Raw genomic sequence first — 12,740 nt, 5'->3', positions numbered from 1 at the left:
CTCGTGTTACCACAGTTATCTGATACACTGGTTTGGGCCAAAGAAGAGAAGCGTTACTGCATTAATGAGACGTTCAATGCTGTACTAGCGTCGAAGTCCGCTTCATGCCTGCGATTGCTGAGGGTGTGAGTTGAAGCCTATGTCCCGGGGGAACTGCAACTGCGCCAAGTTGGGCCTGTGGTACTTTTTCCTGGCTAATCCAGTCATTGGAGCGGTGAAAGAAAACGTATCTGATTTACTGAGACCTTCGCAGCTGAACTATCATCGAAGTCCGCTTCATGCCCGCGATTGCTGAGGGTTTGTGCAGAGGCCTATGTCCTCGGCGCAGTAAAAGTCTGCCATGTTTGGGCACTCTGATTTCTTTATGGTTCATGTCTTGGGTCGCCTAGGACCCACCTATGCTGTGGGTGCACACAGACTTCCCATTGCGGTGATTTACCTGTCTGGCACAAAGACACTGGCTGACTTGGGTAGGGGGCAGAGTACAGATGGCTTTCCCCTTGCGCTGTTGATTGAGCTATCCGACACCAACACAGAATGAATCGTGTGTGGGCACATGGATTCCCCATTACTATGTAACTCGCGGCACCTTGGGTCACACAAGATGGAGGCTGGGAACGAGCTTGACCCCGTGCCCGCTCACGTGAAGATCGAACGTCCATTTCTCAACAATTCTCAACAGCATTGTGGGCTATCGCCCACCCCTTTCGAAGAGGGTCGCTGCCTGGCCCTGCCAACCCTCTGCAGTGTGTGCCTCCGGTTCCTCCTCATCGCAGATGCACTTGGAAATAGACATGAGGGTCGTGTAGCTATGAAGCGAGCGTGTCGGCATAAGGGCAGCTGAAGGCTGGGCAGGGAAACTTTTGTGTTCGCTGTGGATGCAGGGTCGTGCAGGGGGTTGGGCAGCATGTAACCCAGGAGAAGAGGCAGTGGTGTGACCCCCAGGCAGTGATTGTGCTTGGTTGCAGGCAGTGTGGTGCTTTGCTAAGGCGTGCCTTGCTAATGAGGGTTTGTCCAAAGTAAAAATTGTTAGGGGGGGGGGGGGCAGACTCTTGCCTCTATTGTGGCTTAATAGTGGGACCTGGGAGCCTGAGATGCAGCCCTGCATGCTGCCCCTGCCCTGCCCTATCCGTTTCTGTGGTGTTTCCATGGATTTCAGATGTTTTCTGGTTTTTCACAAGTGAAGACCTATCCGGAGCATCGGTGATATACAAAAATGCTCGAGTCGCCCATTGACTTCAATGAGGTTCGTTAATCGAAACGAGCTCTCGAGCATTGCGAAAAGTTCGACTCGAGCAACAAGCACCCGAGCATTTTGGTGCTCGTTCATCTCTAGTTGCTATATATTATACCGCTGAGGTAAAATAAATGCTGCGCTGTGATTGGTTGCTATTTCTTATATTGCTGAGGCAGAATAAAAGCTGCGCTGTGATTGGTTGCTATTTCTTATACTGCTGAGGTAACATGAAAGCTGCGCTGTGATTGGTTGTTATATATTATACTGCTGAGTTAACCAATCACAGCGCTGCTTAATTTTGTTATATATTATACCGCTGAGGTAACATGAAAGCTGTGCTGTGATTGGTTGTTATACATTATTCTGCTGAGGTAACATGAAAGCTGTGCTGTGATTGGGTGATATATATTATGAAGCTGAGGTAACATGTAAGCTGCGCTGCGATTAAAATAAATGCAAGGTTCTTGGTATATAATTTGATCAAATCATCTTTCCCAGGTTATAATGAAACCACTGGGTAATAGCGTTAGGATCCATCTGTAAGCTTGGTCACCTGGACGCTGGTAGATGGGCCAATATAACTTGATCAAATTATATACCAAGAAACTTACCAAGAACTGCCCCCTTTTTTCCTAAGAACCTTGCATTATATAATGTGGTTAGTGTATTTATTATAGGTATGTATAGATCTGGTAGTAAATCTATTTTGCGTGCTGTTGCCACTTTTTGGTTTCTGCTTCTATTGTATGTTGCAGCCATGGTCTAATGTGCACTCTGATATGGACTGTTATGCTGCACCAGCTTTCCCAAGTTTCTACTTATGTATAAAACTATTGGCTCTCTTGAAATCTGGTGTGTAACCTGGGTCCAACCCCATGCTCAGTGCAGGTGTCAGGATGTGCTGCTGGGATCTGCTGTACTATGTACTTCTAGCAGTACAGCCGCACAGGTGGTAATGATTGAGCTGGCTGGGTGTGGTGCTCTCCTGCTAGCCAATCCCCTGATTCGGTGCTCACATATAAACCCAGCTCCTGGTTAGTGTCTGGCTGGGTTCCAGAGTGAGCAATCTGTGCTGTGTAACTTGCTATCAGTTATGTGCAGCTTGTTCCCACTCTGATCTGTGTTTGCAAGTAGGTCTTTTGTGTCTCTCTGCTTCCCCAAGAGGGTTTGGACACCTGTAGTCCTTCTCTGTGTTAAATGCAGATTCCCTTTACAGGTGTGGCCTCCAAACGTCTTATATCTTACTTTGTGTGTCAGTTGGTGGATCCCTGACACAGTTCCCTATGTCAGCTCTGTGGCTGATTGTCTATCTCCCCTGTATGAGGACACATTGACTTGCTGGGAGCTTTATCTGTGTGCATGTGAGTTCTGGGTGGAGTCTGTGTGGTTTTCACTATATGTTGTAGTTTGCTAGAGTCCATGCCCTGGTTGTCCTGTCCTCTTTGCAGCCTGCTGTCTGATCTGTGAACTGTGTCCTGTTACCTGTCCTGTTGCAGCTTGCTGTGTTATCTGTGCCTTGATGTTCATGTCTGTTTATTTTCTGTCAGTTTTGTGTCAGTTTGTTCTGCTGGACTCCTGGTTAGTGTAGGAACTAGCTGTATAACCAGGAGCCGTGAAGTGGCCTGCTAGCTTCCATGTTTTGTACAAAATGTCAACTAATACCTGGTATTTATATTCAGTTTATCATCTGTTACTAGTGGTTGCAGTTTGGCTGTTGTATGCTGTTTTCTGGCTCTGTGCATCCTTTTCTGTCCCTGTCATGTGGCATGTGTATATATCCTGTTCTGGGTGCATAGTTCCTAGGATCAGCTAGGGCCCAGTTCCGAAGACCGCTGGGCCGCCTTCTATTGGGGCGATGTCTCTGATTAGGTAGGGCCATGTAATCCTCCCTGTAGTTCAGGGTCAGTTTGCTTAAAAACCGTGTACGTGCACACTATTTGGTCACGATCGTGTGGGCCTCGTGCTTAGTTTGCTGGGTTTAGTGGTGTAATATGATCCTTACCATTATCATCTATGAACTGATGATTTTCAAAACAAAAAATGGCTGAACAAAGTCCAATTCTTCCTTTAATATTTATACACATAATGGATACCAGCTCTCCATCATCTCCATCAGTTCTGAGGAAACATCATCTAAAGGAAGAAGAAAGATCGGCCCAAATACAAACATGTAAGTTATGCAGGTAAATGTTTATGAACAGTTAGAAACAAGTTTAGAGATGCAGTTATATATATCAGTGTGAAATATTCTCTGTACACGGCTGATATAAAGGTGGGTTATCTGGATACTAATTGTTTCTGGATAACGGATGTTAATTAGTCCTTACATACATTTCTTATTCACAACTTAATGCTCTTAATTGCTTACTTTTCTTGTGTATGACACGTCGCATTATTATTTTTTCTACAATTTGAAAACACAGCTTTAAAAAATCGGCTTCTCTCCTATGTGAGCTTTTTGATGTAGCAAAAATAATGATTTGAGAGTAAAACATCTCCCACAGTCTGAACAAGAAAACGGTTTTTCTCCTGTGTGAATTCTCTGATGTTTAACAAGTACTGATTTCGCTACAAAACATTTACCACATTCTAAACAAGAAAATGGCTTCTCTCGTGTGTGAGTTCTCTGATGTTTAACAAGATATGCTTTCACTGTAAAACATTTCCCACATTCTGAACAAGAAAACGGTTTCTCTCCTGTGTGACTTCTCTGATGTTTAACAAGTTCTGATTTCACTCCAAAACATTTCAAACATTCTGAACAAGCAAATGGTTTCTCTCCTGTGTGAATTTTATGATGCCGAACTAGCGTTGCTTTCCGTGCAAAACATTTCCCACATTCTGAACAAGAAAATGGCTTCTCCCCTGTGTGATTTCTCTGATGTCTAACAAGGTCTGCTTTCACTCCAAAACATTTCAAACATTCTGAACAAGAAAACGGATTATCTCCTGTGTGAAGTCTCTTATGTTTAATAAGAGTTGATTTCATTGTAAAACATTTCCCACATTCTGAACAAGAAAACGGCTTCTCTCCTGTGTGACTTCTCTTATGTTTAACAAGAGTTGATCTATCTGTAAAACATTTCCCACATTCTGTACAAGAAAATGGCTTCTCGCCTGTGTGAATTCTGTTATGTGTAACAAAAGTTGATCTATCTGTAAAGCATTTCCCACATTCTGTACAAGAAAATGGCTTCTCTCCTGTGTGAAGTCTCTGATGTGTAACAAGGTCCGATTTTCCTCTAAAACATTTCCCACAATCTGAACATGAAAATGGTTTCTCCCCTGTGTGAATTCTCCTATGTGAAACAAGAGCTGATCTATCTGTAAAACATTTCCCACATTCTGAACAAGAAAACGGCTTCTCTCCTGTGTGAAGTCTCTGATGTTTAACAAGGTCTGCTTTTGCTACAAAACATTTCTCACATTCTGAACAAGAAAACAGCTTCTCTCCTGTGTGACTTCTCTGATGTGTAACAAGGACTGATTTTGCTATAAAACATTTCCCACATTCTGTACAAGAAAATAATTTCTCCCCTGTGTGAGTTCTCTGATGTGTAACAAGACGTGATTGCCATGTAAAACATTTACCACATTCTGAACATGAAAACGACTTCTTCGTGTGACTTCTCTGATGTCTAACTAGATGTGATTTAACATGGTAACATTTTGCACATTCTTTACATGAATAGGTCTTCTCCCCTGTATGAGCTCCTTGATGTTGTGCCCTTCTGTGACATTTATTCTGCTTATCAGTCTGTGATGGACCAGAAGATGGGACCCATATAAGAAGATCAGATGATGTATCTTGGCTGTGAAGGGCTGAGGAGATATCTGGTTTAATGACAGGTTCTTCATATTTATCTTGTGTGATATCACAATCCTCTGCTTTACAATCTACAGATATTAGATGTCCCTCTGAGCTCCGGGTTCCATCATCTGCCAAGAATAAAGAAGATAATTCTTGAATACTATACCTACTAAACCTTAAAAATGATACTGATATTTTATAACATTGCTTTACAAACAACAAGTCATGTAGCAAAAGCTAATCATCATCTAAGGGTACTTTTATACAGGCTGAGAGTCGGTAGAGAAATCACTTAAAATAGCCATTATGGATGACCATTGGCTCATGTAAATATGGGTCCTGACACACCAAGTGAGTGAGAATTGTTCACTTATCAAAGTCGCTTGGTTTGCACCTCACATCAAAATCTGCAATACTTCATTGTAATGTTCTGCCCCACATTCAAAAACTCATTGATATTAATTTTCAATTACACATCTGCCCACAATATTTACCCTATTTTTAATCCAAGTCTGCTGAAAAGCTTTAGAGCAGTGCAGGGAGAACAAGCGATGGCTAGACACACCTGAGCCCTGGCAGACAGGTGAGTATATATTTTGTTTATTTTATTTTTTTTTACTATAGCTAGGGATGATTTCAGGAAAAGGCTTATATTTAAGGCCCTTCCCTGAAAATCTTTGCAGGGGTGTCGGCGTCCTATTGCTTTTAATGGGGCAACGCCACCCTGATTGAAATCAGTGGGAGAGCTTTGCGATCTGAAACAGATTAATGGTTTTTCCATTCATTTCAATGGGGAAAATTGATTTGACTTACGAGTGTTTTGGGTTAAGAGCTCAGTCACGGAACAAATTAAACTCTTAACCCAAGGCACCACTGTACATCTATCTATAAGTGGAACTATGAACACTTTTTTCAACAGCTCAGACAAGACCTAATAAAGTGGGATTGCCCATACCTCTTTTGGATAGGCTGGATTCACAGTATAAAAATGGTGCTCTTACCAAGGATATTATACCTATTTAGAACGCTCCCTGTCCCAGTACTACTTCAGGCTTTTCAAGCTCTACAAAAAAGAATCATGTGCTTTATCTGGTCCCATAAACATCCTAGGATATCAAAGAACATCAAGTTTCTTCACACAAAAAATCAGGGAGGGCTATCTGTACCTCATCTCCTTAATTACTATAAGGCAGCCCATTTAGCCCAAATCCCACCACTTTATGCAGAAACTAGCTCCCCTCTATGGGTCGCGATAGAAAACATACAATTATATCCTCATAATTGGCCAACCCTGCTTTGGACCAAGGCCATCCTCCCAACTAGCCTCAGAATGTCAGCTTCTCTTTCATTTTCACAATTTTACTATGGCGTAGAGAAACAATTCAAGTGGACTTCTTGTTCAGGACCATCTCCTTTAACCCCACTCCTGTCAAACCCAGAATTTCCCCCAGGATTTGATACCTCAAGTTTTACCTGATGACAATTTAATAAAATAACTACCCTAAATGAATTGTTGCTCCATGGTAGGCTACCTGCACTTTCTGCCTTCAGAAACCATTTCCAGCCACCCCCAAACAGAGTGCTGGAGAATTATCCAAGTATTCCACTTTTGGTCCTCCTTGGTTTCCCCAGAGACTAAGGTTGAAATGAACCCACTGGAGGCACTCTACAAGTACTGTCCAATTTACACAAGCACGTTGTCGTATCTCTATAACGCATTGAATAAAGCAGAACAAGACAAATTACTTACATGATTCAATGGGAATCAGATTTAAATGCCTCTTTAACAGTAGAACTTTGACTTCAGTGTGAGAGTCTAAGCAAAAACAGCTAGCAAGTTAGTCTTACTAAGACTTCCTTAAAGGTGCTTCATAGACCCTATTTGGTGCCAGCTCGCATACATGCTATCTACCCTGAGGTCTTTAACATGTGCTTTAGGGGATGTGACAACATTGGAACCCATTTACACACATGGTGGATGTGCCCTATAGTGCGCGCCTTCTGGAAAAAAGTTATCCACCTTATTTCATTAGTCACGGGGACTTTTCTGGGATTGGACCCATATGTGCTGATCCTAGGTAATAAGCCCAAAAAAATACGCAATGCCCCCATTTAAGCTTATGCAATTTATAACTATTTCAACTCGCACCCATATTGCTCAAAATTGCCATAAATCGCTTCTACCCTTCAATCCCCTCATTACCCGAATTAATAGGACACTCCTGAACAAGAGATTGACTGCCCTTTGCCAAGACAAGATGGCACAATTTGAGACAGTCTGGGTTCCGTGGATCACTTTTGTTAATATTCCTAATCTACAATATCGTCTACAACTCTAACTACGTTAATGACCATTTGTACCTTAAGTTTGTCATCAAGGTGAGAGACGATTGATTGAATAATTTGAGAGATGGAATAAAAGAGGTTAAACATAGCACCACCCGTCTCGTGGTAATACGCCAGCACAGAGATTATATTGTATTTAACAGTTGGGCCCGATCTTCGGCCCTACCGCCCTCCCTCCCCTTTCCTCCCACTGTTTCACCTTGTACCATGCTACTTTTGAATTTGTACCACTTTAAAACTGTCCATTTTAGGGCTAATCGATGCTATAGATGCCAAGAATTCCTGTTATTTTGCTAAACTTGTCGCCCCCTGCATGGGGTCTATGAGGCAGGAATGTTGCCAACAGTCTAAATTCTTTTTCAATAACTACTTTTGAAACATAAAATACATACCAGAAGGAGCCTTGAACCCAGATATGATGGTCCGTTCGAAGTCTTACTGACCACTGAGATGTCTGTGAAACTTCAAGGGAAAGATCCATGCATCACACTATAAAAAGCTTCTGGTTGCTCTTAAGCCAGATCAAGATTCATCATGAGTCTGTATATCCTTTTGTGCCTTATGCCTGTGATCATTAGGGCTGCTATACGAAATTGTGACACCAGTAGTTCTCCAACTAGCAAAGGCACCCCAACCATGTTCTATGTAAATATGTCTGCTGAGGTATTGACGGGTAAGTTTGATTTCTATAACATTGTCAAATGCCCCATTGAGCTACCCTCATACCCACTCAGGGATGACCATTATTTCTTCTATGTCACCAGATAGGGAAATGATGATTGTAATTCCTGGTTAGATGCAAGCTGGAATACTGATATCAGTTGGGGATATCAACCAACTGAGGCTCTGTCTCAGAAGGATAAGAATAGAAAAAGCCTCCTTGAAAGAATGACCCTGAGACTAGTCCAAGGCCCTCACAGTCAGGTCTATCCTGTTCAGGATTATTACAATCCACATTGTGATTAGGCTGCTGAAGCCTGTAGAACCCTCCTATTAACTATTCAAAATCCATCCCCAGGGGATCTGGGCTTATATGTTTTGAGTAGACATGTTACTAGGTGGCCAGCAGAGGATTTGAGACAGATTAGAGTAGTTGACTCTAAGACACATCCTAATAACTCTCTAGAGTCTACCAATCTTCTTCACGCTTTTGGTTCCCTTAAAGGAGATGTCCCGAGGCAGCAAGTGGGTCTATACACTTCTGTATGGCCATAATAATGCACTTTGTAATATACATTGTGCATTAATTATGAGCCATACAGAAGTTATAAAAAGTTTTTTACTTACCTGCTCCGTTGCTAGCGTCCTCGTCTCCATGGTGCCGACTAATTTTTGGCCTCCGATGGCCAAATTAGCCGCGCTTGCGCAGTCCGGGTCTTCAGCAGTCTTCTATGGAGCCGCTCGTGCCAGAGAGCGGCTCCGTGTAGCTCCGCCCCGTCACGTGCCGATTCCAGCCAATCAGGAGGCTGGAATCGGCAGTGGACCGCACAGAAGAGCTGCGGTCCACGAAGACAGAGGATCCCGGCGGCCATCTTCAGCAGGTGAGTATGAAGACGCCGGACCGCCGGGATTCAGGTAAGCGCTGTGCGGGTGGTTTTTTTAACCCCTGCATCGGGGTTGTCTCGCGCCGAACGGGGGGGGGGGTTGAAAAAAAAAAAAAACCCGTTTCGGCGCGGGACATCTCCTTTAAATCCAATATATATTCCTAAATTGACATATCAGAATGTTTCAGCTTAGAAACAAGCTACACTACCTTTAATTACTGGGTTCAATGGGTTACATACACAGTAGCCTCCTACAATAAGACTGACTGTTTTGCCTGTGACTCAGGCAAACCCCATTTAGGTACAGTAACACTTCTCATCTATATCTATCTATCTATCTATAAAGATGAAAGCCCTCACTGACTGACTGACTCGCCACTAATTCTCCAACTTCCCGATGTCGTAGAAACATGAAATTTGGCACGAGCATTGATTATGTCCAAAATAGGAAAAGTAAAGAGGTCCCAACTTGATTATTCAATTCTAGTGCAAAAGAATTAGCATCCAAATTTTACGTACATAATCTAAATCTCTCACTTCCCAATGTCATAGAAACTTAAAATTTGGCATGAGCATTGAATATGTCATAAATAGGAAAAGTTAATGGGTTCCAACTCGATTATTCAATTCTAGCGCAAAAGAATTAGCGTCCAAATTTTACGTACGGAATCTAATTCTCTCACTTCCCGGTGTCATAGAAACTCGAAATTTGGCACAAGCATTGACTGTGTCATAAATAGGAAAAGTTAATGGGTCCCAACTCGATTATTCAATTCTAAGCACAAAAGAATTAGCGTCCAAATTTTACGTACGGAATGTAATTCTCTCACTTTCCGGTGTCATAGAAACGTGAAATTTGGCACGGGCATTGATTGTGTCATAAATAGGAAAAGTTATTGGGTCCCAACTCGATTATTCAATTTTATGCGCAAAAGAATTAGCGTCCAAATTTTACGTACGTAATCTAATTCTCTCACTTGAAATTTGGCACGAGCATTGATTATTATGTCATACATAGGAAAAGGTAATGGGTCCCAACTCGATTATTCAATTCTATGCGCAAAAGAATTAGCGTCCAAATTTTACGTACGGAATCTAATTCTCTCACTTGAAATTTGGCTTGAGCATGGATTATATAATAAATAGGAAAAGTTAATGGGTCCCAACTCGATTGTTCAATTCTAAGCGCAAGAGAATAAGCGTCCAAATTTTACATACGGAATCTAATTCTTTCACTTCCCGGTGTCATAGAAACTTGAAATTTGTCACAGGCATTGATTATGTCATAAATTGGAAAAGTTAATGGGTCCCAACTCGATTATTTAATTCTAGCGCAAAAGAATTAGCGTCGACATTTTACGTACATAATCTAAATCTCGCACTTCCCAATGTCATAGAAACTTAAAATTTGGCACGAGCATTGAATATGTCATAAATTGGAAAAGTTAATGGGTCCCAACTCGATAATTCAATTCTAAGCGCAAAAGAATTAGCATCCAAATTTTACGTACTGAATGTAATTCTCTCACTTTCTGATGTCATAGAAACGTGAAATTTGGAACATTATGTCATAAGTAGGAAAAGTTAATGGGTCCCAACTCGATTATTCAATTCTAAGCGCAAAAAAATTAGCGTCCAAATTTTACGTACGGAACGTAATTCTCTCACTTTCTGGTGTCATAGAAACGTGAAATTTGGCACGGGCATTGATTACATCATAAGTAGGAAAAGTTAATGGGTCCCAACTCGATTATTTAATTCTAAGCGCAAAAGAATTAGCATCCAAATTTTACGTACGTAATCTAATTCTCTCACTTCTCGATGTCATTTTATATATATATTTATATTTAAAGGAAACGTCGCATGGTTACCTCCACATGGTGTTTCCTGGGTAACGCAAAGAACCATGCAAAATGGTGAACATATTTTTTTCCCGGTATCTCTAAAGTAACCACGACTTCATAAGAATTTCCGTGTGAACACCAGATAAACACCAGTACCACATTAACTCGGGCAAAGCTGGGTATATCAGCTAGTATATATATAAAGCCCTCACTGACTCACTCACTCACTGACTGACTCGCCACTAATTCTCCAACTTCCCAATGTCGTAGAAACATGAAATTTGGCACGAGCATAGATTACGTTCAAAATAGGAAAAGTTAATGGGTCCCAACTCGATTATTCAGTTCTAGCGCAAAAGAATTAGCATCCAAATTTTACGTACGGAATCTAATTCTCCAACTTCCCAATGTCATAGAAACTTAAAATTTGGCACAATCATTAATTATGTCATAAATAGGAAAAGTAAAGGGGTCCCAACTCGATTATTCAATTCTAGAGCAAAAGAATTAGCGTCCAAACTTTACATAAGGAATCTAATTCTCTTACTTGAAATTTGGCACAAGCATTGATTGTGTCATAAATAGGAAAAGTTAATGGGTCCCAACTCGATTTTTTAATTCTAAGCACAAAAGAATTAGCGTCCAAATTTTATGTACGTAATCTAATTCTCTCACTTCCTGATGTCATTTTATATAAAGGATACGTCGCATGGTTGCCTCCACATGGTGTTTCCTGGGTAACGCAAAGAACCATGCAAAATGGTGAACATATTTTTTTCCTCGGTATCTCTAAAGTAACCACGACTTCATAAGATTTTCTGTGTGAACACCAGATAAACACCAGTACCAAATTAACTCAGGCGAAGCCGAGTATATCAGCTAGTTGATAATATAACTCAACCAGAGTCCTTAGACTGTCTTCACTCCCTATAACAGGGGTATGTACAAAACTCCTCACTCTGTAGACTGTTACATGACTTGTACCCTCCCACTAGAGCTAACAATTTAGCAGCACTTGGAGTTGCCTTATATCCTGGCAATTATATCTGTCTTATGTCCAATTCTGGTACAAATAATGTAAAAACTCTGGTGCTCGGTTTTGCCCTTCCACTCTAGTGTCAGATGTCACTAACATCCCTTCCTGGAGAAAAATGGATACAAGCAGCACAATCTTATTGTACGACAATGAGTCGGACAGGTTATATAGTCACTTGTTCGGGTCCAATACAAAGAAACCTATATACTAGCAGCTTGCAGAAGAAAAGATGTGACAGCATCTGTGGTGTCATCTAAAAGGTTCTTTTATTCCTTCAGACACATAAAGTGACGTCTGGACTTCTGGGAGTATTTTTCAAATATGAACAACATTACAGACATATATCCATATATAAAGAGTTAAAATCCAAAAAAAAACCAACCACAAGCCCAGTTTGATTATCAGTCCACACCCCTCTGAACATTAAAGGGGTTGTCCCGCGGCAGCAAGTGGGTCTATACACTTCTGTATGGCCATAATAATGCACTTTGTAATATACATTGTGCATTAATTATGAGCCATACAGAAGTTATAAAAAGTTTTTTACTTACCTGCTCCGTTGCTAGCGTCCTCGTTCCCATGGAGCCGACTAATTTTCGCCCTCCGATGGCCAAATTAGCCGCGCTTGCGCAGTCCGGGTCTTCTGCAGTCTTCTATGGAGCCGCTCGTGCCAGAGAGCGGCTCCGTGTAGCTCCGCCCCGTCACGTGCCGATTCCAGCCAATCAGGAGGCTGGAATCGGCAATGGACCGCACAGAAGAGCTGCGGTCCACGGAGACAGAGGATCCCGGCGGCCATCTTCAGCGGTAAGTATTGAAGTCACCGGAGCACGGGGATTAAGGTAAGCGCTCCGGTAAGCTTTCTTTACTTCCCTGCATCGGGGTTGTCTCGCGCCGAACGGGGGGGGGGGTTGAAAAAAAAAAA

At 41.8% G+C, this 12,740-nt stretch overlaps 1 protein-coding gene across 1 annotated transcript in view; it reads right to left on the bottom strand.

The window, feature by feature from the left end:
- Window positions 1-3,286: 3,286 nt before the first annotated feature.
- LOC136627344 (zinc finger protein 345-like) overlaps window positions 3,287-12,740 on the bottom strand; it is a 501,744-nt gene continuing 492,290 nt past the window's right edge. The window contains exon 18 of the mRNA XM_066602359.1: window positions 3,287-4,598. Within this exon, the coding sequence (XP_066458456.1) occupies window positions 3,663-4,598 (936 nt within the window). The 3' untranslated portion in view covers window positions 3,287-3,662. The remainder of the gene's footprint in view (window positions 4,599-12,740) is intronic.

The sequence above is a fragment of the Eleutherodactylus coqui genome, chromosome 5 (assembly GCF_035609145.1).
Source record: "Eleutherodactylus coqui strain aEleCoq1 chromosome 5, aEleCoq1.hap1, whole genome shotgun sequence".
Classification (NCBI taxonomy): Eukaryota; Metazoa; Chordata; class Amphibia; order Anura; family Eleutherodactylidae; genus Eleutherodactylus; species Eleutherodactylus coqui.
The sequence above is the reverse complement of the archived record's forward strand: the minus strand, read 5'-3'. Positions and strand labels throughout refer to the sequence as shown.